Consider the following 23,798-nt stretch of genomic DNA (forward strand, 5'->3'; position numbering starts at 1 on the left):
TAGCCCGTGATTACCTACACGGATGCACACCTGTCATTTTCGACCTCGTTACAAAAGGAATTACTTGCACAATTCTCGAAATCGATCAAAAATGTAGTTTCTCTCTTCTCCGTACGTGTTGTTGCGCGGTGGTTTGGATGTGGCATGGGCGCCACCTTCGCGTAGCATAGCAGCAGGTGTGAGCGAAGTGTTGGGTGGAGGGAGAGAGGTGAGGGCTGGGAGGTTGGGAGGTTGGGCAGGGTGTTAGGACTGGACTTAATGGGTAGGGGCTGAGGTAGTGCATGCATCTTCACCCAAAGAGGAGTTTGACTTTCTCTCAGTGCCTCCCTCACACAGACTCACACAGGCTCACTCACGGCGCTGGGCTGAAAAGCTCTCGCAGCTCTGCTCTGCAGCTCCGGCCACCAGAGATGTTACTCTTCATGAGATTACTGCAGGACTGAGCGGAGTGGCAGCTCTGCAGCTGATGGGCTGCTGCTCTTTCTATCTTTATCTCTCTTTCAATTTGGACACCGGGGAGAAATAAATAGCTCGACACACTCTGTTGGGAGGCAAATGAATGGCGCAGACTCGCAGGGGACTTCCCCAGGCTGCCTTTGCACCAATGGATCTGGACACAAGTTCTGAACGGGCCAAATTGAGTTTGGAAGAGTAATTTTCATCATTCATTTGTAAATGAATTTTTGGAAAGAGACCATCTCTCGGGTGCTCGCAGCAATTTGTGGATTTTAACCTGGAAAAAAAAAATAAAACCATGTAAGTTCAATTCATTTTCATTTTTAATAAACAGCCTTGGAGACCTACTGTGCTGTTTAACTGTGTAACATCGCTGCTAAAAATCAATCCCTGAAAAGCAGATAATCACTTTAGCATTAATTAATTCAAGTGACTGATGAAATTTATTGTTCTCTTCAGATGTTGGGCTCAAGGATGTGCTCTGTAGTCATGCTTCATCACTGGAGTCTGACTGTGTTCTTGCTGTGCTCACCAGCGTCTCTTGATGGGAGACCACTTGAAGCACTTAGTAACAGAACGTGAGTTATTTTTAATAATCATTTTGAAAAGCACAGAAAAATAGTTGTATGTACATTGTATGTATAATTTAAAAAGGAGCTACTTAAGAATCAAAGTGTTTTTCTGTTATTTTTTAAAGATGTTTGCGTTGGGAAAACACTGCTAGAGTTTACCTGGACTTATTAACATAAAGTACTGTATTAGGTCTGTGTGAAGCTCAGATTAGTGACAGCTCTCAGACTTGTTTATGCTGCCACCTACTGTACTGAGGTTTCCTGAAGCTTGACCTTAACTTTCAGCTCCCACCACTTCTAAAACTGTTGCGTACATTAACTCAACACTGCTGTGTCAAATGAAGAGTTTCGAACGAGGGTAGAAACGAGGAAAATAGTTGTGGTTATTGCTTTACTGGCAATTGAAAAAATACTATAACACAGAACAAAAGAGATTAAAATAGAAAACTGAACTATATGCTCTCTATAGATAAAGTGACTTTAGCCAGTATCTAATTTCAAAATGTGGCTTTTTCTTTAACCACTTTCTGCTTTAACACATGTTCACCTGAATCTTTGTCTCTCTTCTTTTGCTGTAAGGAAGAGATCGGTGAGCCACGCCCAGCTGATGCATGATAAAGGGCGCTCTTTGCAGGAGTTCAAGCGGCGCATGTGGCTGCAGGGGTTACTGGAGGAGGTGCACACGGCCGACGCCCCGCCGCACAGCAAAACCCCGAGCCAAACCTTCAGTGGAAATGCTCTGCACCAGAAGCCTGCAGGGGCGACAAAAGACCTCCCCGACAGGCTCCGGCTGGATCGGGAGGACCCCAACCTCCCCCAGGAGACCAACAAGGCTCTGGCTTATAAGGACCAGCCGCTGAAAGTTGCCACCAAGAGAAAAAAAAAGGTGAGGTTAGGCCGACGCAGAGAGAATGACAAGAAGAGGAGGAGAGCGCGTTCTCTCGTGACAAAGGGGCCATAAAGGACACGGCACCCTGCCTCAAAGACCACCAGTACCCCTCGGATGGTACTGCACTAAGACACTGACACAGACTGAACGAAGCCTGACAGGATCGAACCATGTCCAACTCAGTCGCTTCATATAACAACCCCAAGGTTGTGCTTGTAAAATAATAATTTGCAATGTCTCTATTTTTGTTTTAAATCCGTCTCCTTGAGTTTCACCATAACGTCTTCCTAGGTCCATATTTATTCGGAAAAATCTGAACACCTCTGTAACCCCGATTTACTTCCAAACAACCGCTTTTATTGCAACTTCTAACCAACTGTGTACACCAGTAGAGTATTTATTGCCTATGTATAATAACTTCACACAAAAGGATGCTGAGTGGTCTGCTTTTTGCTTGGCCCTGTATGTGTCGACTGTCACGGACTCGAGTCACAACAAACTGTTCAGTGAATACATCCGTTCAAATGGTTCTGCCATAATTTATTTCACTTTGAAAATGTATATTTATTGTGTGAATGTATCACGGTGCTGCTGACTAAATTCCATAATGCACTTTAGTTACATCCTGTATATGTTCTTTTGTGGTTGAGTTTTAATTTGGTGATTCTTTTTGCTCGTTCTTATTTCCTTTCCCAACCTCTTGGACTTATAACTTATTGGATACGTCATCAAACCCACTCCCATTTTTTGACATTAAAGTTTATTTTTATAGAATAAGCCCGAGCTGGGAGCTACAAGACTATCAGAAACAATGTTCTGCATTTGCACTGAGGGCATACTGTACAGGTTTCCAGTTAATCAAACATTAAAGACGTAGCCATTAGAGATACATTGATTCATGGTGTCTTTATTCACCAGCAATATGCAGCTCAAATGGGACATTTAGCATTTACGACAGCAAATCAAGTCAGATAAACTAATATTTTGATAAATGGTTGATGGTATTTGTCATTTTCTACGTAGAAATTCTTTTAATTATTATTTGACTCTGAGCCAAAATTACTAGTGAAGAGATCACATATATAGATTTTATAGAACAAAACATTGATTAATTAGTCTTCTGGGTACTATATAGATTGATCTATAGACTGATCAGTTTATTATTTTGTCAACACAATGTCAATTCAAAAATATATTTTTATTAGATTCAAGTATAAAATGCGCTAATCAACTAATTATTCCAGATTAATAAAATGTAGCGCCAGACTTTTAAAATTTGCCAAGAAGGTGATCGTATTTAAAAAAACAAAAAACAAAAAAACAAATAAAATAACATTGATGTTTTTGTTGACTTTTCAGTGTGGACAGAAAACGCCGAAGCTGTTAATGTCCCACTTGAGAGCACGTGGCATTTTAACAGCCACTGAATGAAGGCACAGGCACTGGTAATGGAGTGCTTACCAAATGCATCAACGTCAGCTATATCCTGTGCTAAGAGCAGCAGTGTACACGATAGGCCATTAGCTGACAGAGAGTCATAAATGCTGTGGAAAGCCTGATAAAGGCACTGCTAGGAGCCTGCTGCTCACACCGAAGAAATCAATCAAACAATGAAGAAAAACATGAATATCTCTTCTGAAGGGAGGGAACCAAGAACATAATAAGTGGTCAGGTCTCCGTTCTTTGGGGAGCGACTGCCCTGTGATGGTTTGGATTGATTTTAAAATGTTACAATTATTTGGAGAAGGAAATCCCGAAATAGCATCTTCATAAATGGAGAAGGAGGGTTTATAAGTCAGTACATAGGTAGGCCTTAGCTTATAAATGCTAAATGGATGTTAAAGTTATTAAAAACAGCCCAAAGACAACGTTCGTATGGTTTATAACAGAGTGTAGAGAAGATGTCAAGAGAGGTAGAAGAAAGTACATGGGTATGTATCTTTTAAATGGGACCATATTTCCTTCACTATAGTTTGATTCATGGCCTCTATCGCTCCAGGATCCATAGCTGAAAAGAAGAATTAATTTATTATTCTTTACTGTGAGTAGCCCCTCATTTCATCCACCGTCTGAAACAAGCTGATTTTGCTCTTCTCTCTTCAAGGCCCCCACCCTCCCTAAAAGTCCACTTTCTTCTAATTGGCTGGCAGATCAGTGGACACCTTTGACTAGGACCAGGACAACCACCACCAGTTATCAAAAAATACTCGACATAATTTCGCGTACTTGATCGGAAATGGCAATTACTCCAATCCATCTGTACACATTTAATAACATGACATATAACATAGTTGTAGTCATGTACTTGTAGTTATGAAGGCTCGTTCTGTCATGTACTTTTAAATACATTTTAAGGTTTGCCCGTCGATGCAGGTCTAAACTACATTATTGTTACAATTATAGCAAAAATTCACTGTGTAGCTGTTATCATTCAGTATATAAAATCAGTCTTATAAGTTTGTCAGTGGATTTTTTCCTTCCGTTTAGACCAACTGAACTACCCACAATATAATCCAGTATAATGAGGCTGTCCACGTCTTCCACTAGTGTTCTAGCAAAACCTGACTTCTCTGTATTTTATTCCTCACATGCCATACGTCTTACGAGATAATAAATGTTATGTATTTATCCATTCTTAAAAACTCTCTGGTTAAAGTTTTCCTACAATAGTGAAACACTATTTCTAATAGGACAGACGTTAAAAAAAATATGACATATGACTTTGCAATCCCGATCCCTGTTGTCCCTTCAAATATCACTTCACTACACTGAACTTGAACTAAACTGATAAATACATTTGAATGAAGAAATGTTGCCATGCAAGTGCGATCTATAGCCAACATTAAATAAAGCAGCTCCTCATTAATCGTATTAATAAAAATGACTGAGGTTTATGTGGATGACTCTTCAGGGTCATCCCGCAAAATGTTATGATTATACAGTATATGATTAAAAATATCTATGTTACACTGTAATCAGACCGTCATTAGTTACAGAGACTGTCACCAGTGTTAACATCCATTTACACTATAGGGTGTCTAAAGATACTGTGAAGCAGAACCTTCAAACATTAAGAACAAACCAGACATGCAGAGTACTCCACAGCTCTCTCAGCAGTTGACTAGCAGCCATTTCTCTTTAAACCCAGTCAACCAGAATCAATCTGGCCCAAGTAATGTTTGCCTTTCTTCCCTCCACATTGAGCCGTCTCACTTTGTAATGAGTCCTGAGAGGCACACACCTCGCCCTTGTTCAGTCCATTTTAACAGGACAGAAACTAGTAAACGAGAATTTTCCAGTTTACACAATGAGGACGGTTCACTCATAGACGATTTGGTAGAAGACACGGCTGAGGAACAGCGATGGTGAGTGTCAAAATGGCAAATATGACACCATTTAAACTATGTAGTGTAAATGTAGCTTTCAGTAGCTGCCAGTTACATCCAAAGATATTACATTTTACTACTCACAAAGAGTATATAATATATTAATAATCAAAAGTATATAGTATAATATATAGTATATATATATATATATTATTATATATAATATATATATATGTATATAATATATATAATATATGTGATCATTATGTGTTAATGTCATTAATGTGTTTAGGTGAAATTTATATTTATCACTCAGGGGTTTACAAAACATATGTTTTGTTTAAAAAAATATGAGAATAAAAAAAAAGAAATAGAGCTATGAGATTCCACTTTCCACTAGAGGTAACATAAATAAGGCAGGGACGATGATTTTTTATTGATTAAAACATCACATATTTTCTGAATTAATCTATTGTTTTGTCTATAAAATATCTATGACATTTGACAGGTGATGTCAAGCTGATGGAAACATGGTTGTTCCTAACACCTACGTACTAATCTTTGCCTGTGCCTGTGGAGTGATCCTGGGCATTGGGCTCTGTGCCAACCTTTTGGTCTTCTGTTTGTTTGCCAAGTACAACACACTGCGTAAGAACCGCCTGGACATCCTCCTACTCAGCATGACTTTGGCTGACTTCTTAGCCCTCCTGCTCATCCCCTTCACCCTGCACTCAGCAGTAAGCCACTCCTGGCCTCTAGGTGAAGTCTCCTGCAAGGTCTACCAGTTCTTGCTAGCTTTCAGCCTGGCGGCCAGCACCTACTCGCTGTGCGCTGTGTCCATGACACGCGCCATGATCATCACAAACCCATACCAACCGCCCACCATGGATCTGGTCATCCTCATGTTTGTCTTGGTCTGGGCCCTCAGCTTCTTCATCAGCCTGCCTCTACGAATGTTTGCCACCAAACAAAGTGTGGGGCCCAGCGCTGCCAACTTCACCTTCTGCCTTCCAACCATTCATGAGCACCACTACCAAGTGGTCCTAAGCCAGTTTGTACTTTACTACTTTATTCCAATGCTGGTCATCGCCTTCAACTACGTCCGCCTGGCTGTTTTTCTCCACAAGAGCCCTGTAATGTCAGTGTCCAGTGCCAGGAACACCCGCAGGGCCTCTGTCATGGTGTTTTTGGCTGCCGCCACCTTCTCCATGTGCTGGCTGCCTGGTTATGTGTTGGAGCTGTGTGTGTACCTGGGCCTGTATCACCAAGGACATTTCTGGGAGATGTTCCACTTCATCTGTACTGTGCTCCAGTACCTACACCCCTGCATCAACCCAGTGCTCTATGTGCTGCTGTCTAAGCGCTATCGCCACAGGAGGGCAGCCTGGCTCTTCGGCTGCAACAGGAACAGAGTGCAGCCGCAGGTCATCAGCGTCCCCACAGACAGCTTTTAAATTCAGCTCGTTTGTTCCTACATCAGGTAAATGATGGTGACTGTTTCTTTTTTTTTTTTTTTTTTTTTTACAATTACTGTGTATATAAATTAACAACTTTTGTATTACCAAACTATATCTGCAGAACTGAAAATAATATTATGATCACCTTAATAATTATTAATTATTTCATCAAGATTTCTGACTTTTTTTTTTTAAAGTAATTCCATTGTTTGACTTTATTTTTATGCAAACAATTGCTTAAAATTACACACTTTTTATTTTAATTACACTTTTTTTTTAAATGTAGTATTTGTTTGCTCCAAGTGTACCAGCTCTGTTACAAGATTTCTTGTACTCATTCACTATCATCTTGAAAAAACGTTTTAGGGATGATTATGAGTCAATATTTGTTTAACATATGGGACATGGTTTTGTTTCATTTCTTTAATATCTTCTGTTGTAATCGCAAACAAATAAGAATGCCTTATTTAAGTAAATTATCCTTTTTAAAGTGAGTAACAAAGACTTTTTTCTGGCATAACTGTTTGGGTTTACTGTGAAGATATAAGACAGCGATGGTGGATCAGTGCTTTGATCTGTTAGCTTGTCTCTCTACAGGTGAGGATAGCAGGTCTATCTGACAATGTGATAAAAGTGTAATAAAAGCGTGTGTGAAGCGATACATTTATACTCCTGGGGTAGTCTCCGTTCAGTGAACAGTTGTTCTTCCAAACAGCAATAAATCATTCACTAGGTTTTGCTACCATGGCCACCATTAAATATGAGCTATATGATCCACTAGTATTACTCCGCATAACAAGTAATGAAAAACCGTGGAGTATGCCGCAGCCTTTCACCTTCACACAACTAAATTGAGCCATCAAAAGTGACAACAACCCAACAACCCAACAACTCTGGGTCCAGAATGAATCTGTTACTACAGTAATGAAAGTTTAATGTGTTACCTTTACGTATCACAATGTAGCAACAAGACGTTTATGTGGATGCCGAAGAAATGGTGAGGGTTTATAGCTGTGATGAGCTAGTCACAGGTGTAATTCAAGACAGACAGTGATTTTGTTTTAAATACACAGAGTTCCTCCACATTTTGGGCTATGTTTGCTATCTTGTGAATACAGTTGTTATTCAAATTACACAATCAAATATTACCACAAGTATTTTAGGGATGACTGCCCCTTTAAAAAATTAGCTTAATCCCCCAGGAGCTGTTGACCGTCCACATCAGGTAAAAGCACACACCTGTGTTCCCACTCTTTTCTCAGCCTGTTACGGGTCTAAAGTGTGAGAGGAGTCGGCAGAGAGTTGTGTAGCAGGTGTTATATGTAGTTATACATGAAGTATTGGGAGGGATTGGGAGAGTGAATAAAAAGGCAGCCTGAGCTCTGGTGACCGTAGCAGTAATAGGAGACCACCTACCCCTCCCTCTGCCAGCTAGCCCCCTGACTTTTGGCCTTCTCTTTAGTGTACAGCAAGGGCAGCTGGCTTGACTTGTACAGACTGGTCAGACCAGCAGCCAATCAACACATTGAATATGGTGGGGCAGCACATGCTCAGATGCCTCAAGGAAGCCCGTTAAATGTACATCAGACAGTAGTGGCTGCTCTGCAAAAAGGAAGTCAAAGAGCCAGATTTATGCATCAAAAAATTAAAGGTGAGAACAACAAAAACAACAATGTTTGTCTAACAAAAGTGGTTCATTATTCTCTGGAATGCAATGTAGTCGATTATCTAAATAGGTCCATGTGATAAAAGTGATTGGAGCTGCTAGAGGATACAACATAATTCATGGATTCAACAACAAAAAAAATGATGAGTGACAGTGTTTTATGACTTTTAATCATTTCTCTACCAAAAACACTAAACATACTAATTCTATCAACACAAAACGACTTCAGATTTCCACTAATCTTCTTTGACAGTACATGGGACATCGCTTTAGAACGTAAAACACAAAATGTCTGGGATGTGTGACTCTCTGAATCTAGGACTTAGACAAAGGCAGGTGTGGCATGTTACTGTCACACCTACCAGCAATAAAATGCTGTAAATGAAATTCAGTGAAATGTTCTCTCTGTGCAGCACTGAGCTGTAGGCACTTAATTCCATCTCCTTTATTTGGGTTTTAATCTGAACCTGGTCTCACTGTCACTTTTTGTGCTAAAATATGATAAATGTCTTGAAAGTTAAATTTTCCCCCATTCCACCGTGGAGGTTCCAGTAAAGCTACTGGGATTTTTTTAAGTTTGCCAAGTGCAGCACCTTCACTGAGGCAAGTAGGACAAAGTACTGCTACTGAGTAAGATGGAAGAATCTCACTATAAATCTCACTTTCGCCTGGTGAGGCAAATAGGGAAACACTCTATTTAAAAACTCTCCCAAGGTTTAAGGTTAACTTTCAACCATAAGTGACTAGCATTATGTAGGTCTGGGGAGCATTTAACAGATATAAATGGGGTTTACTAGGATATGTAACATGCTGTCATGATGAGGTGTGGATGAAAATGAAGAACCGTCAGGGTCATCAGCAAATTCATAACGTCTATCTCATAGTGGTGAGTTACATTAGCTAACTATACACATCAACATGAATTGATTTACAGTTTCTGGTTAGATTTCAATGGTGATTTTTTTTCTGACCTTTTTCCTCACAGTAACTTCACTAAACAGGTGGATTCAATAGCCCTTAACCCACTAGGATCTCTCGTTTTTGTTGTTTTAATTAATTTTACTGACTTCTTGAACATACTGTAGCCCCAGCTGTGTCAAAGATCTGTCTGTTTGCTGTAAGCAATGGTCAAATGTTAAGTTTTAAGGGTATTTCACATAAGCTTGACATGACAACAAAATGACAGATGAGGACACTAATATAAAACGAAGTGATAAAATCAGCATGACCAATGAATGGCCATGGTGTCACGGCTATACAATTAACGTTTCTATTTTTAAATCAAGAATTCAGACTCCTCCTTTCAGCCGAGCTCTTTAACATAGTTCTTTTTCTAGTGTCACAAACAACATTTGTGTTACAGTAAGTGTCCTTGTGTTACCTTAACAGGTGCTAAAGATAATAATAGGGACATTGTTCATTTAATTACTAGGAAATTGACGGCTTCATACAAAAACACTAAATACCAGTTTGTGAACAAACGTTAGGTATAAGATCAAGAAATGCAGACGCGGTTTAGTGTGTCGTCACTGACATTGCAGTGAGTGCCAGTGCTCTCTGGCAGACAAACTATGCAACAGCAACACTCAAAAATAAATCACTTATAACATATCCTAAGAGAATAGCCGCCACACCTATCTTTGGCTTTCCATTACATGACTTTCATGTTACCAATCAGGAGATATAAAAACAAGCACCACTTTATCTGTCGTTAGTTTAGATTAGAAAATAAATTTGACCACGCTCTAATTACCTCCAGCTACATTACTGCTATGTCCTCACTGTGGTGCAGATGTCAGCATGTTCATTAATTCCTCTGGAAAATACGACTTCTTGCTGTCAATTTAAGCTATTTATTTAAAACCGTATTGGAATATAGAAATTCATGTGCATGAACCTTGTCTGTTCAGTCGACCTTGGCCAACGTCCCAGAAAAAGGATGATTTTCAGTAGTTTCACACCATTATAACAGTTTCAATAAAATGAATATGATTGGTTGTCTATGAGTGGAGGGAGTCGTGGTTTAGATTTAACTCTCCCGTTGTTGGTGGTCAGGTCGGTCCACTCATGTCCTCCAATACCCGGAGACAGTGCCCTAGAAGAAAGAGGAAAGTCCTTCCTACCTAGCCCTCGCCAACACCTATTTCCTCCCTCCCGTGATCAACCTGCTATCTAACAACCCCTCTATTGCTCTCTGTCTCACATGCTTTTGGTTGAATCCCTTTTCGTTGTGGCAAGGTCAGCTACTTGTTTGTATCCCCTCATTTGAGGCCCTCAGACGGATGTTCTATACATCTGACTAATCATACCACTGTCATGAGACTCTCCTCCCGTTCATCATATGTATGATCTCTATTGTTGTCTGTCTCACATGCTTTTGGTTGAATCCCTTTTCGTTATGGAAAGGTCAGATACTTGTTTGTATCCCGTTATTTGAGGCCCTCAGACGGATGTTACCACCGAACCTTACCACTGTCATGAGACTCTCCTCCTGTTGATCATATGTATGTTAGTAGTTTGAATACACCATTGTTGATTACACCAGTGTCCACACATCTAGTTCAAGTCACTTCTATGCGCTGAAAATGTTAGTATTGTTAATATCCTCACTTCTAAATGTTAATCTTAAGAAATTTAAATGTAAATAAAGAAAATAATCTCAACACAGAGCTGGAGTGTGATTTTTTTGTTTTTGATCATTGCATTGTTCCTCAACACTGGAATGAAACATTTAATTCAGACTTTGCCTTCTTTCTTTCTCTGATGCTCAGTTCAGTTATCTGACTTCTAGTCTTGTTGTAACACATGTAGATGAATTCAGAGATGGCTGCAGGTTGGTGACACATTTATGTCTGCGTGAAAATATAAAAAGATGCTTTGTGGGCTCATCTTCCCCCTTGAATTAGAAAGTTCCTGAAGAGATTTTTATTAAGTTGAAGCAATGCTGGTGTTTGCCACCAATACCTCTGAGTCAGCAGAAAAATAAACCAGTAGAGCTCACATTCAGACCATGTACCTTGGTTGGAGGTTTCCAGAACATCTACAATGGATCTGCTGCCAAACTGTAAGTCAGTTACTCTGTCACTATGCCTCTACTACGCAAAGTATCCGTTCAAGACAGATTGCATTCATTATGGTGACAGCTTCTTGTTCACTGTTATCATGTAACATTAGATGACAGTGAATAATGTGTCTGAATTATGTTGAGTGATTCAATGGAGAAAACAAATAATTTCAATTAAAGAGACCTAATGTTGGCATATTATGTATCTTAAATGTTTTAACTGGCTAAACACCTCAAATGTAAAAGATAAAACTCTAAAATCTCACTGTGTACAAGTAAGAACAACTTCACCAATCTCTACCACCACAGGGTGTACAAGTGAAAGACAACACCACTCATTCATAGAAAACATGTTCAACATGTATCCAAATTCACATGCCAAGTGGGGCAAAGCAGCCTACGTTAAGTGTACTGATATAGTTTCTACTAAGAGTAACTACTGATTCATGAATTCCCTCAATCAAATCAGTGGGAAAAAATTCCAAGTTCCTGATTGATAGCTGCACAGATAATAAGCAATAAAACGCTAAAAATGGCTAAACAGCTGACAGCTAGCAAGGAACAAAACCACATCACATCACCTGCTGGTCCTACTTTCTGGCTTTAATTACTATTTTTCTCTTGTTTTCACCAAATGCTCAGGTATCTTCTTGGCTAGTTCAATTAACTATCTTATGAAGCTGGGCAGCTAACTCGTGTCCGTGTTCATTTTGAATTAGCTGAAGTAAGTAAAGTCAGTCAGAGACAACTTTTTTAAAATAACACTCGCGGTCTCGGAGAGTGAGTGTATTAGTATATTATCTAAAATATGCATTTTCCTCATACATACTCGTACATCCATGCTACAACAGTCCATTGAAATGTGCTAACCACCGTTTACAAACAATAGGTCTGAGATATTTTGCTTCCAGTTAAGCCCCGCCCCCAATATATCTCATAATGTTTACAAACCATGAAGGTGTCTATATATATATATATATATATATATATATATATATACACACACTACATGTAGTATATACAGTCAATGGTATCTATATTACATTGGGGAAGAAATGGAAACAAAACTATAGTATTTGGTGTATGTTATATTATTTCCTTACCAGAGCTCTTTTAAAAAGACCAGAGCTGAATCACCAACCACTAGTCCACAGCTCGTCCCTGATTTTGTAGCTGCTCTCTTGAAAAGTGGAGACACTGCTAAGTTTCTCATTGTAGCTACACAACTGACCTCTTTTTTGTTGGCCACTCATTGTTTCGGTCACTAATGGTGTCAGAACTGTATATCTGTCAAATGTCTTGGCCTCCAGTGGTCAATTATTTCTAACCTAAAACCAGGTTGAAGGCCAATTTCACCAATGTTCGACAAGATCCCCATCATCATAAAATGGGAAGTAGGCTTCAGGATGATCCATAGAAAAACTCATGTTCTTAAAGGAATATGTAAAGGCCAGTATGTATGATTTATTTACTACTAAATCACTACATATATCCAAGTCACACTAGACCAATGTCAATGAACTATCGGCAACAAAGTGTGAATGTGAAGGCCTCATGTGACCTTCTTCTTTATAAAAAAAAAATATTGCACTTGAACACACTGCCAAGACAAGAAACAGCCAGCTTGTGTCGGTAGTCTGTATTTGTTATTTCAAAAGTAAAAGAAAAGAAAAGCATCTATTACCAGTGACGCTATGTAGTTAGGAAGAGCAACAAATTCCATTTCACTTCTCATGCACTGGTTCTCTGAGCTGATCAACCAATCAGAGTGATCTCTCATTCTGCCTCTTATTCAACATAAGGAATCAGCTGAAAAGTACTGACTGACCAATAATGTCTAAATGATGGACTGTTGGCTTGTTTTCTCACGTCTTTTAAAGCTACTGTGCAGAATACGTCTTTACCCTTCTGGCGGTGGGAGTAATTACAAGCATGTTCATTTATATATAAAAGTTCCCCACTCTAATTTCACAGTCAAATGGTATTTATAGAAGTTAAATTTCCAGAAAGTTTTTCAATGAAAGCAAAATTAATATACACCCCTTAGTACAGGATGAGTCATTGGCTTTTTTTTCATTGCTTTCCTGAGAATACCAAAAATACGATTGATCTTACTTATCTCCATGTTAATTGTTCAGAATCTATGCTTCCTTTAAATCAACAGGCAATACGTCTCTGTTTTTCATATGCCTGTCTAGAAGTTAGTGTCAGGGCTGTTTAATAGCAGCGGCCCAGGAAGGAACTGGAAGGAATGTTACATTCAGGTTGTTCAAGGATTTTCCCCTTTCGAGTAATAACAACTAACTCAGCCCATTTTCTCTGTCTGATTTCTTGAGACAAACCATGAATTTCAAAGGTAATTGCACCTTTCCAAGATACAGACATCCTGTTAGTTGGAGAAATTTGTCTTGATGATTTTTTTTAAATGAAAATCAGTTATTTTATCAAAAGATGACAATGAAAACGTAAATGAGTCATGAGCCAGCATGAAAATCAAAGTATATTATATACATTTGAATTATTTAGATACAATTATTAATTTCTCTTGTTTTTTTTTTAATTTCTCAGTTGCACACACTGCTCTCATTTTATGCTACTATACAGTCATTTTGAGAACAAAATACTGAGAACAATACTGTTGTATGCATGCTGACCTATCTATATATATTCACTCCTTTCACGCTCATGTGTTTTTAGTTACAAAGTGCCAAATCACGCCAGTATTACATGTTCATTACAGACGAATGTGAGGTCAATGCATATAAGCTAACTACATTTTGTGAATTCCTTTGAGACCACATTCTTGACACGCTCCATGAGTTGACCAATGCACGTAGCTGACAGAAAATAGTTGTGGCTACACACTGTAAGATCAGAGGGCTCTTGCCATGAGCTAATCATTCCATGTGCCATATAGGCAAGTGTTGAAGGAGCATTGCCTGTTTATTTATAGGAGTCTCTAAGGTTCCACCGCACAGGGTTGCTTTTTGAGCTGGATTCAATTACAGCTCTGGTGAAAGATGAAAATACAGCATATAGACAGACACACACGTCAGTAGGAATTCTTAATACGAGTTTATTGTGGTGCGTTTACGGTAGCTGAAGCTCACGTTGGTGACTTTTTGCCAAAATATATTGTTTGCAGATGCTATATTAAACATGGAATATCAATAAAGTCTTCCTATTTATCTTCCCAGGAGCCTGACTGACATATAAAATCAGTCAATACAGATCAGTCATAACATTATGACCACCTGCCTAATATTGTGGATACACTGGACCACAGAGGACAGATCAGACTACAGATCAGTGCGGACCAGGATCGACTCAAAATAGCTTCAGTTTCAGAGATGTTCTGATCCAGTCGTCCACCCATCACAGTTTAGCATTTCAATCCTTCCACCTGCCCCATTTTATCTGCTTCTTACTTTGAGGACAAAAAGTTCACTTACTGCCAGATACATCCTACCCACTGGCAGGTGCCATGACAATGAGATTATAGGAAGAAGAAGTACTTGTCTTCTGCATTTACCCAATGCTTTTCTATACCCTGCTCATGGGCAATTCTCCCCTTGATGTTTTTGAGTTGTTCTTATCAGTGACATTCCTGTCACCTGTCAGTGGTCATAATGTTATGGTTGATTGGAGTATAACTGCTGGTATGGTGACCACGTAATCCACAATGAGGTCAACTCAGCATGAGCTGTCATCATCCCGAGTTAACCAGCAGCCGTGACAAACTCATAATACTCTGTTCTCAAAAGCTATGTCACATCATGAAACACAGAAAATAAATAACACCGAGCTAAGGAGAACCAGAGAAGGAAATCGGTCCCTGAGCCTCGGCTCGACCTTGTTTATGAACAGGAGGCGCAGTGAGCAAGCGCAGGTTACATATTTTCTGTGCTGTTGATTGAGAAATGCTGTCATTCACATGGCAACAACTTGCTGTCCAGATGGTCGGCGGCCTGACCTAACATCACAGTTCAGCAGTCTGTTTACATTGTAGAGCTTGCGGTAATGTGTAGGAACATAGCAAGGGAAGTAAAAAAAAAAAAAAAAAAAAAAAAAAAGGAAAATGTTGGAGTTAATGCTGAGTAAACCTTTGAGCTTCAGGACAAGTGAGGCCTTGTAAGTGGCACTGTAAACATACAAAAGAAAATAATCAGAGAAAGGAAAATCTGCACTTACTTTAAATGATTCTTGAAATTATTTGCACAGGCAGAACGTTTTGGACGATTTGGATGAAGAGTCTCGAGCACTTTGCCATGAAAAGAGACCGGTGTGAGTGTTGTAGAAGTAGAGCAGGGGAGTCTGTTTCATTTATCGGTAGTTTATGGTGCTAAATAACCTTTTTGTGGTGCAAAAGTCACATCGCATCAGGTCGTCTTAGGCTGGACGGGGTAATTTCTACGGTGATGTCAAACAGAACTCAGGAAAGACTCACATTTGAGCATCTAAAATATGAAATAAATCACTTTTCTGATTAGTAGATCATCCAGATTGCTGCAGATCTAGAACAACTTATCACTTTATTCACTAAAAGTTTTAGCTCTTGTAGGGATGCTGTAGAAATATCAAACCCCGTGTAATGTCATAAAAAGTATTCTTGTTCATGGCACAGTGAGACCGTAGCTTCAACACATGTACTGATAATGAGAAAGGTCGAGAAGAACTCAGCCGCCCTGGTGGTCGCTATGCACCGAAATGCCAAGAGAGAAGCATATAGACTGACATAAACATAAAGTTACCAGTAAATATTTTACTTTGAGACCTTTGAAGTCATCCTTGATTAATAACCCATGTGTGGCTCTCCTGTGAACTGATCCCCTGCAGTTGCCCCTCCCACCCAGCCTGGATTTTGGACGACGCCGTCTGCTAAAAAAGGGAAAGGCTTGATCAAGGAGTGAAATGATCATCCGAGGTGGGCGTGGAGAGGTAATTCCAAGGAACCCTGCCCTCCGGATCTGAGGTATCCCGTTTCATGTCTCGCTGCATGCCTGGTTACCTATCAGCAAAAACATGGACATCAACTTCAGATGACAGCAGGCTAAAATTGGTGGCTATCAAACGCAGGGACTGGCAAGGAACTTGGCCGGGGTATCCGTTTTCTGGAGTGGAAACCCCGTGTTCAGACGCCTCGGGGTGAGGAGACAGAGCGCTTTGCTCACTTGCAGAGCGTGTAATGGGCACGGTATAAACACAGCTTAGGCACTATTAGGCAGAAACTTTCACACTATTAATTAGATGCAGCTGCACACTCTCCTCACTTGTTTGCCATTCGCACCGGCTGATGAGTGAGGACTGAAATGTAGGCCGCAGGCCACACAGAGTTTCAAGTGTACTGTATGCAATATTGACAATGTATCAGTATCACTTTTTGACTAAGAATAGCCGTGATCACAATTACAAAACTGAGAAGCAAATTTATCCTTGGTAATCTGCAGTCTCATGATATTTCATTTTCTAATTGTCCAGTTAGAACTGGAATATGGCTAAAAATAACATATTATTAAAGGGGGAGGATACATATTACATCATTAAAACACTATTTGTTGGATACAGTATGTAACCCAAACATATAGAAAAAACATTTGACATTGTTTTAAATGATAATCCAATCAAAACTGATCTGTTGTATACCTTAGTTGAACCACATATGCTGATTGTGACCAAGACATTCTGTATATTTTATTTTCTCTATGAATAAAGTACATGGTGAATTTTTTAATTTTCAGCAGTATTATATATATATATAAACTTAATATTAACAGCAAGTTAAGTCATTGAAATGCTCTTTAAACAATGATTATATTTTACCCAGATGACTACGAGAAGACAAGGGATAAATAAGTGGATATTCTACATCTACTACTACAACTACTGCGTTTTTGTTTGTCCGTGTCAGGCTGCATCTTGCTGGGGTGTCACTGCTACGGGGTGGGGGTGCCCGGTCTGGTCTAGGGGTCTAAGTAACATCCACAACAATGTGATCACTGTTATTTACGTGTCCTGCCTGTGGATTATCTCCTCCTATCTTAGATCTTAGAGCTCTGGCATGACTTAAAGGTGTCTTTGTCACATATGGTCATGGAAACTGGTTGCATGTTTGACAGATCGTTCACACTTCGACTAGATTTGGCCGAATCTTAACATAACTACGTTTACGCCTTTGAAATATTACTCGTAGTAGCGTAACCTTAATATAAAGCTATATATCAGAAGTATCCCAGATATAGCTCTGCCTCTATAGGCTCATTCCTGGGCCTGAGACGCTGTCATCACTGGCCCCGCTGAGCGTACGTCAGGCTGAGTCTGATGCCCCCCATTTCGAGTCCTCGGCACTAGAGCGATGTGATCTGAAGGAGCTGTTGACTAGCACGGCCGACCGTCTGAAAACTCCCCTTTCAATTCATAACGCGCCCTCGCGCATACACAAACATGATATGCACATGCATTCATTCACCAATCGCACTAATAGCTGCGCCAGTTACACACTTACAGAAATACACGCACACACTTTGTAAATACTTGGCCTGGCGCTCAGGAGGAGGTGAAAGCCAAGAGGAGTCACTGACACAAGTTGCTACTGTGATTACCTCACGTCTGTAATGGGTAAGGACGGAGACACGTCCTGTGTATATTTAGACAAAGAGGAACCGGTGCAGTCAATCAAAATGGTAAGAAACGTTGACTCATCTTAATCCTTGTGCTCTTGGATATCTGAGCTGTGCTAAAATAGTGCATTGTAGAGCAGTCAAAAGTTTGGGCTCACCTCAGTCTTCACTGAGCTGAATGAGAAGGTGTGTCCAAACTTTTGACTGGTAGTGTAAATAATAACTATATTTACACGATGGCTATATATTATTATTCATCTTCATCATGCTTTTGACACGGTTAATATCCTCTCTCTTTTCTGACAAATTCACCACATGGTTAGCCTTAAGTTATATTCTCAAAGCGTATACTTTTTTTTTTTCAAGAAAAATGAGAGAGCAGAAATTCTTTTCCTGTGAGTGTCCTGTTACAAAGGGGCTCTCCTGCATTCGTAGGTCCAGCTGTTGGTAATGACAGGAGGTTCCTCAATATCAGCGTTCGTGCGCCCTGCTGGCTTTATGGTATGTGTCTGATGATCATGAATGCACACACATCGATATGTATAAGATTTAATGGAAGGCACGAACCAGCACAAACACATACAGCACATGATACCCTGGTATTAGATAATGCTATGTGTAAATCTGGATAGTGTTGTGGTATAAGGCTTTGCATTTAACTAGGGGAAAGGAATTGATGGTAAAGCTAATGATGGAGGGAAATCACTGCAGCTAATGAGTAAATAACTTAAATACTTATTTTTTTTTGGTCTGACCTGAGGTACAGGGGTCATGTGCCAATTCCTCCGCTTGTTTGTTATTGTTTGTTTCCAAGGATACAGTCAAGGCCTGACAGCTTGTTTCGACCCAGACAGTCATTTGGCGAATGCTATATGCTAACACATTAGCAGCAGGCGGCTCCGTGCCCCGAAGCTGACATTTGACTCTGAAATCTGACCCTTTGTTCAGTAATGGAAAGGGTGAAAACGTTGATCTTTCGGGAACAACTGCTCTTTAACCTGACAGTGAAATAAAAAGAATCCTGTTTAATATGAAGTGTTTTTTTTTTTTTTTAACTGCGTGTTTTTCCCTCCATACACTGTCAGAGTCTCCATGATAATGCAAGCCATCCAGGTTATTTTTAGTAACACTGATTAGCACCCCTTTGCTATTATTGTTGTGCGTCAGTCTACAATTGCAGTGTCTGCTTTATGAAAGCAATGAAAGTGCATAAAACCTGACTATAAATAGATCACAATTCTGCAGGGTGCACACGTAGGTTTGCTGTGTACACCTGGGCCACATCATGTGTCCACAGTAGTAGAAGAATACATCTGTGAACAAATCTTCAAGTTGTTTTTTCATGAAACACTTTTGTCTAGTCCTTTTTTAATGAATTAATTAGGTCTAAGGTATGTTCAGTAGCGCGTACTTTAGATCTAATTACTTCACCTCTGTGTATGAGTAACCTCTATACTATAGGTCACTTGTCTTCTGGGGCTCCCCATGTTCCAAGTTGTACAATTGATCCCTTTAAGTGCAGGGAACGACGAATGTTATTTTGGCTGCAGCTTCCTGAAGGCGCTATCCTCCCTCTCTGGCGACTCAAGTGTCAGTCAAGCCAGCAGTTTCCACTGGCCGGGTCCAGGAGGGCCCCTAGTTATACGAGGCTCCGAGCTTCAGATCATTCAGGTATTTTCATCTTATTTATTTCAAGGCACGTCTAATGTGTAGTGGTGGAGGAACCCTCACCGTGCCGTATAGACCAATTTGTCACTTTCGTTTGTGTTCCTGGTTTCTAAAACGGTGGACTGTGACCCAAAAGTAGACACGGCCCTGGGTTATGGAGGTTCCCCTTGTGACAAGAATAACCCCATGAGTTCATGAATGAAGAACCTGCTGGGTGAGAGACTCTTGGTCTGAAAACACACGGGCTCTGACTCTGGACAAAACAACACAGAGGATTTGGAAGAAGGGATCTTAAAGTACAAGAAAGATTACTTTGATATAGATAATAAAGGGACATTTTAAGGCTGCGTGTTTACTTGGAAATCCCTGCATGGCTACGCTGAAGTGAGTGAGTATGAGAGGGACAGCAGCAGCAGCAGCAAGTGTCATCTGGTCTTCCAACTTGGGGAGGGCTTTGGAGTTTAAAATGGTGTGAATATGATAGCCTTCCCTTGGTATAGCTTATGCAAGTGGAGATCTGTGTGCACCATTGAAAGTTGACAGTTCAGAGGCACTAATCTGACAAAGGGGCGGTGTAAATCAACAACAGCACAACGACTGTGGATATCAACAGATAAAACTTGCCGAGGAGCAAAACGGGACACTTTGCCTGATTCTCTGGGCGGCTGCATGAGAAAGAGAGTTAGGAGGACGAGCCGGCAAAAGGGCAAGAGGAAGGCACCGAGGAGGTGAGTGACGGATTTACCCTCAGAGGGGTAAAAAAAGATGACTGTGTTGTCCCAGGAGAACCAAGAAGAGACTGTGGTCGTTACTCCTTTGTTGCAAGATGCTGCTGACTTGGATACGGCGGACCAGGAGTGCAGCGAGAGGGTGGTCATCAACATCTCGGGGCTGCGTTTTGAGACGCAGTTAAAAACCCTCTCCCGCTTCCCCACCACGCTTTTGGGGGATCCGCGTAAAAGGATGCGTTTCTTTGACCCGCTGAGAAACGAGTACTTCTTTGACAGGAGCAGGCCGAGCTTTGACGCCATCCTCTATTATTACCAGTCGGGAGGGAGGCTTCGGAGGCCCGTGAGCGTACCTGTGGACATTTTCCTGGAGGAAATAAAGTTTTACGAACTAGAGGAAGAGGCCATTGAACTTTTCCGAGACGACGAGGGCTTGGCCAGAGAAGAGGAGCGCCCGCTGCCTGATAATGAGTTTCAGCGCCAGTTGTGGCTCCTGTTTGAGTACCCAGAAAGTTCTGGACCCGCACGGATGATCGCCATCGTGTCAGTTATGGTTATTTTGATATCCATTGTTATATTCTGCTTAGAGACGTTACCGGAGTTTAGAGAAGTCCCCGCAATTCCCGACAATCAACTCAATGTAAGCGCTCCGGGCAGTGTGCCCAGTCCATTCACAGACCCGTTCTTCATGGTGGAGACACTTTGCATCGTGTGGTTCTCTTTTGAATTCACCATGAGGTTTCTGTCATGTCCCAGTAAAGCAGCTTTCTTTAAGAACATCATGAACCTGATCGACGTGGTGGCCATAGCCCCGTATTTCATCACGCTGGGCCTTGATCTCGCGGAGCATCAGGGCAGCAGTCAGCAGGCTGCGTCTCTGGCCATACTGAGGGTCATTCGTCTGGTCCGAGTTTTCAGGATTTTTAAACTCTCCCGACACTCCAAGGGCCTGCAGATTCTCGGGCAAACGCTCCACGCAAGCCTCAGGGAGCTGGGACTGCTCATATTTTTCCTGATTATCGGAGTTGTTTTATTCTCCAGTTCGGTTTATTTTGCTGAGGCAGAAGACACAGAGTCCGTATTTACTAGCATCCCAGATGCGTTTTGGTGGGCGGTGGTGACGATGACCACAGTTGGTTACGGTGACATGTATCCCACCACAATCGGGGGCAAATTCGTCGGATCTCTGTGCGCAATCGCCGGGGTGCTAACCATAGCGTTACCTGTCCCCGTGATTGTGTCCAATTTCAATTATTTCTACCACAGAGAGAACGAGGACGAGGAAAACGTTCAGTACGTACATGTGACTTGTGGGCAGCAGCAGCAGCCCTCCTTCGGTGAAAGCGGTTCCACCAAAAGTAACCAGTCGCTCTCCAAAACGGAGTCCTATCAGGAGAGCGACGACTTGGAAACTCTGACAAATCCGAAAGTGATTCCAGTGGAGACATATTCGGGGCAACTGACCGATGTGTAAAGAAGACAATTTAATTATGGTGAGTTGTTCTTCCAAAAGACGTGCAGTTTAGGCTTCTTCGTGCCGGATGCTGCAGGTGTTATATACAAGTTGTCTCAAGTGGTTGAGTAACGCGGAGCGTCAGAGACTCTCTCTACAATTCAGTGCAGTTCAGTTTCCCACACCAAAAAGAGTTTCTCCTCTGCGTTATGAGAATAAATAAATAAATAAATAAATAAAAATACACCACTGCACATTTTCACACACGTGCGCAATTGGTGCAAGACAGTATAAACGAGTTGGGAGGTGTTGACAAGCAGTACTTGAACCACATAACCAAACTCTTCTGTCTAAAGGAATACTGCAGTGAGAAATTAATCTGGGGGATATCTTTGTTGGCTTCGGTTTCACGGTTAAGTTTAATAATGTGTCATACCACTCCCATGCGCTCCCGTGGTTTTGTTTGTTTACGCACAAAGAAATAGCCTCACAAACCACAGCTTACATTTCTATTGTTAACCAGTACTTTTGCAAACCCCAATCTTTGTGTAAAGTAGGGAGAGGGAAGGTCATCTGCACGTCAAAGCACCCATTACGCACGAGGCAGCATGCTTTCCACTCTGGGACGCACGGCCAAAGACCGATTCAGACACATAAACTAAGGCAATAATTGTTGTCACATTAGAGCTGGGACTTATACAGGTCATGTGTGTGAGTGTGTGTGGGTGTTTGGCATGCGTTATACTCCAGAGAGCTGGTTGCAGGTTCTTGTGTTTGGGGTTTCGTGCCAAATGTTTACACGTGCACACATAACTTCTAACCACTTTGCAAAAGAATGTTTACATTTTGCCTCTGGCCCCTTCAGCTCTTCTTTAGAGACTTATTTGCCTCCTGGCTGGTACATTTGTCGCCAGGACGTTATTGGTCATAGTAAGCAACTCCTATTTCAGAATAAGAAGATTCATATCTCATAATCACAGATTGATTGTTGTATGTTTATGAGAGAAAGCACCTTGGTTTTGTTTGTAATGCGCTTCAACGTTAATCTGACGAGAGCAAACGAGCTCAGAGCGCCACTGTGTGGAGGATTAATATTCCTGCAGACAGCTCCTCTCCTCAGACTCTTCAGTGTGCAAAATTAACACTTTAACTCGAGTATCTTTGCACTGTTGCACTTGGCCTTGGCTGATTTAAGCATAAGCCCCCGAGATCACAGTGTTTGTGTCCGGATGCTTGCGATGGTTAACTAGGCCCACTAGATGTCTGACTGCTCCCTCTCACCTCCTGATCTTATAACACAGTGGCTTTTGTTCTCTGCTTACTTGCAGGAGGCAGACGGTACAACAAGATACAAGTGTGGCATTCTCCTCTTCTCCTTCTTCTCCAAACGTACAGGATCACTTTTTCACGGATTAATGTTGCATTGCCAGTGTTGTAGTCTACTGTCTACTGAGACTTGATGGTGGAAACGCATAGAAAAAGGGTTCAGCCATGCCTTGATGGACTTTGTGTGTCTCATCCGTAGAGAGAAACAACATTCTTCTGTGCAGTTTTCACAAATGACCACGCTTTCTTTGTGTAAAAGCCTTGTGTATATATTGTTTTTGTAACTCTTAACTGTCATGCAGCTTCTAATGCACAGTTGCAACTGAACTCTGTGTTGTTCTACAAACATTCAGACTGCATCAATGTAAACGCGTTATAATGCACCGTCTGCTCGACAGGAATTCACTGTGGAATTTAAAATGTAATAAAATATTTATTTTTCTAATTTAAACACGAACATGAACTTAATCTAATCCTTTTCTTTTTTATAAATGAACTATGAACAAGAAATTATACCAGTCGTCATTTTGTATTATTATTATATTTTTATTTCATTTTTTTTATTTTAATCCATGC

The 23,798-nt window shown here is 40.8% G+C and overlaps 3 protein-coding genes across 3 annotated transcripts; all 3 read left to right on the forward strand.

Annotated features, from left to right (window-relative positions):
* Positions 1-223: 223 nt before the first annotated feature.
* Positions 224-2,806, forward strand: LOC125015108 (parathyroid hormone-related protein-like). The gene is made up of 3 exons (XM_047596770.1): positions 224-756; positions 916-1,034; positions 1,608-2,806. Exons 2-3 carry the CDS (start codon positions 916-918, stop codon positions 1,987-1,989), a joined length of 501 nt encoding a protein of 166 aa, XP_047452726.1. The 5' UTR covers positions 224-756; the 3' UTR covers positions 1,990-2,806.
* A 2,967-nt stretch (positions 2,807-5,773) lies between these two features.
* On the forward strand, positions 5,774-6,697 carry LOC125014364 (galanin receptor 2a). Its single transcript, XM_047595356.1, has one exon. It carries the CDS (start codon positions 5,774-5,776, stop codon positions 6,695-6,697), a length of 924 nt encoding a protein of 307 aa, XP_047451312.1.
* A 13,038-nt stretch (positions 6,698-19,735) lies between these two features.
* LOC125014768 (shaker-related potassium channel tsha2-like) lies at positions 19,736-23,735 on the forward strand. Its single transcript, XM_047596121.1, has 2 exons — positions 19,736-21,936; positions 23,225-23,735. Exon 1 carries the CDS (start codon positions 20,481-20,483, stop codon positions 21,915-21,917), a length of 1,437 nt encoding a protein of 478 aa, XP_047452077.1. The 5' UTR covers positions 19,736-20,480; the 3' UTR covers positions 21,918-21,936; positions 23,225-23,735.
* The last annotated feature ends 63 nt before the right edge of the window (positions 23,736-23,798 follow it).

Source organism: Mugil cephalus, chromosome 10 (genome assembly GCF_022458985.1).
Source record: "Mugil cephalus isolate CIBA_MC_2020 chromosome 10, CIBA_Mcephalus_1.1, whole genome shotgun sequence".
Classification (NCBI taxonomy): domain Eukaryota; kingdom Metazoa; phylum Chordata; class Actinopteri; order Mugiliformes; family Mugilidae; genus Mugil; species Mugil cephalus.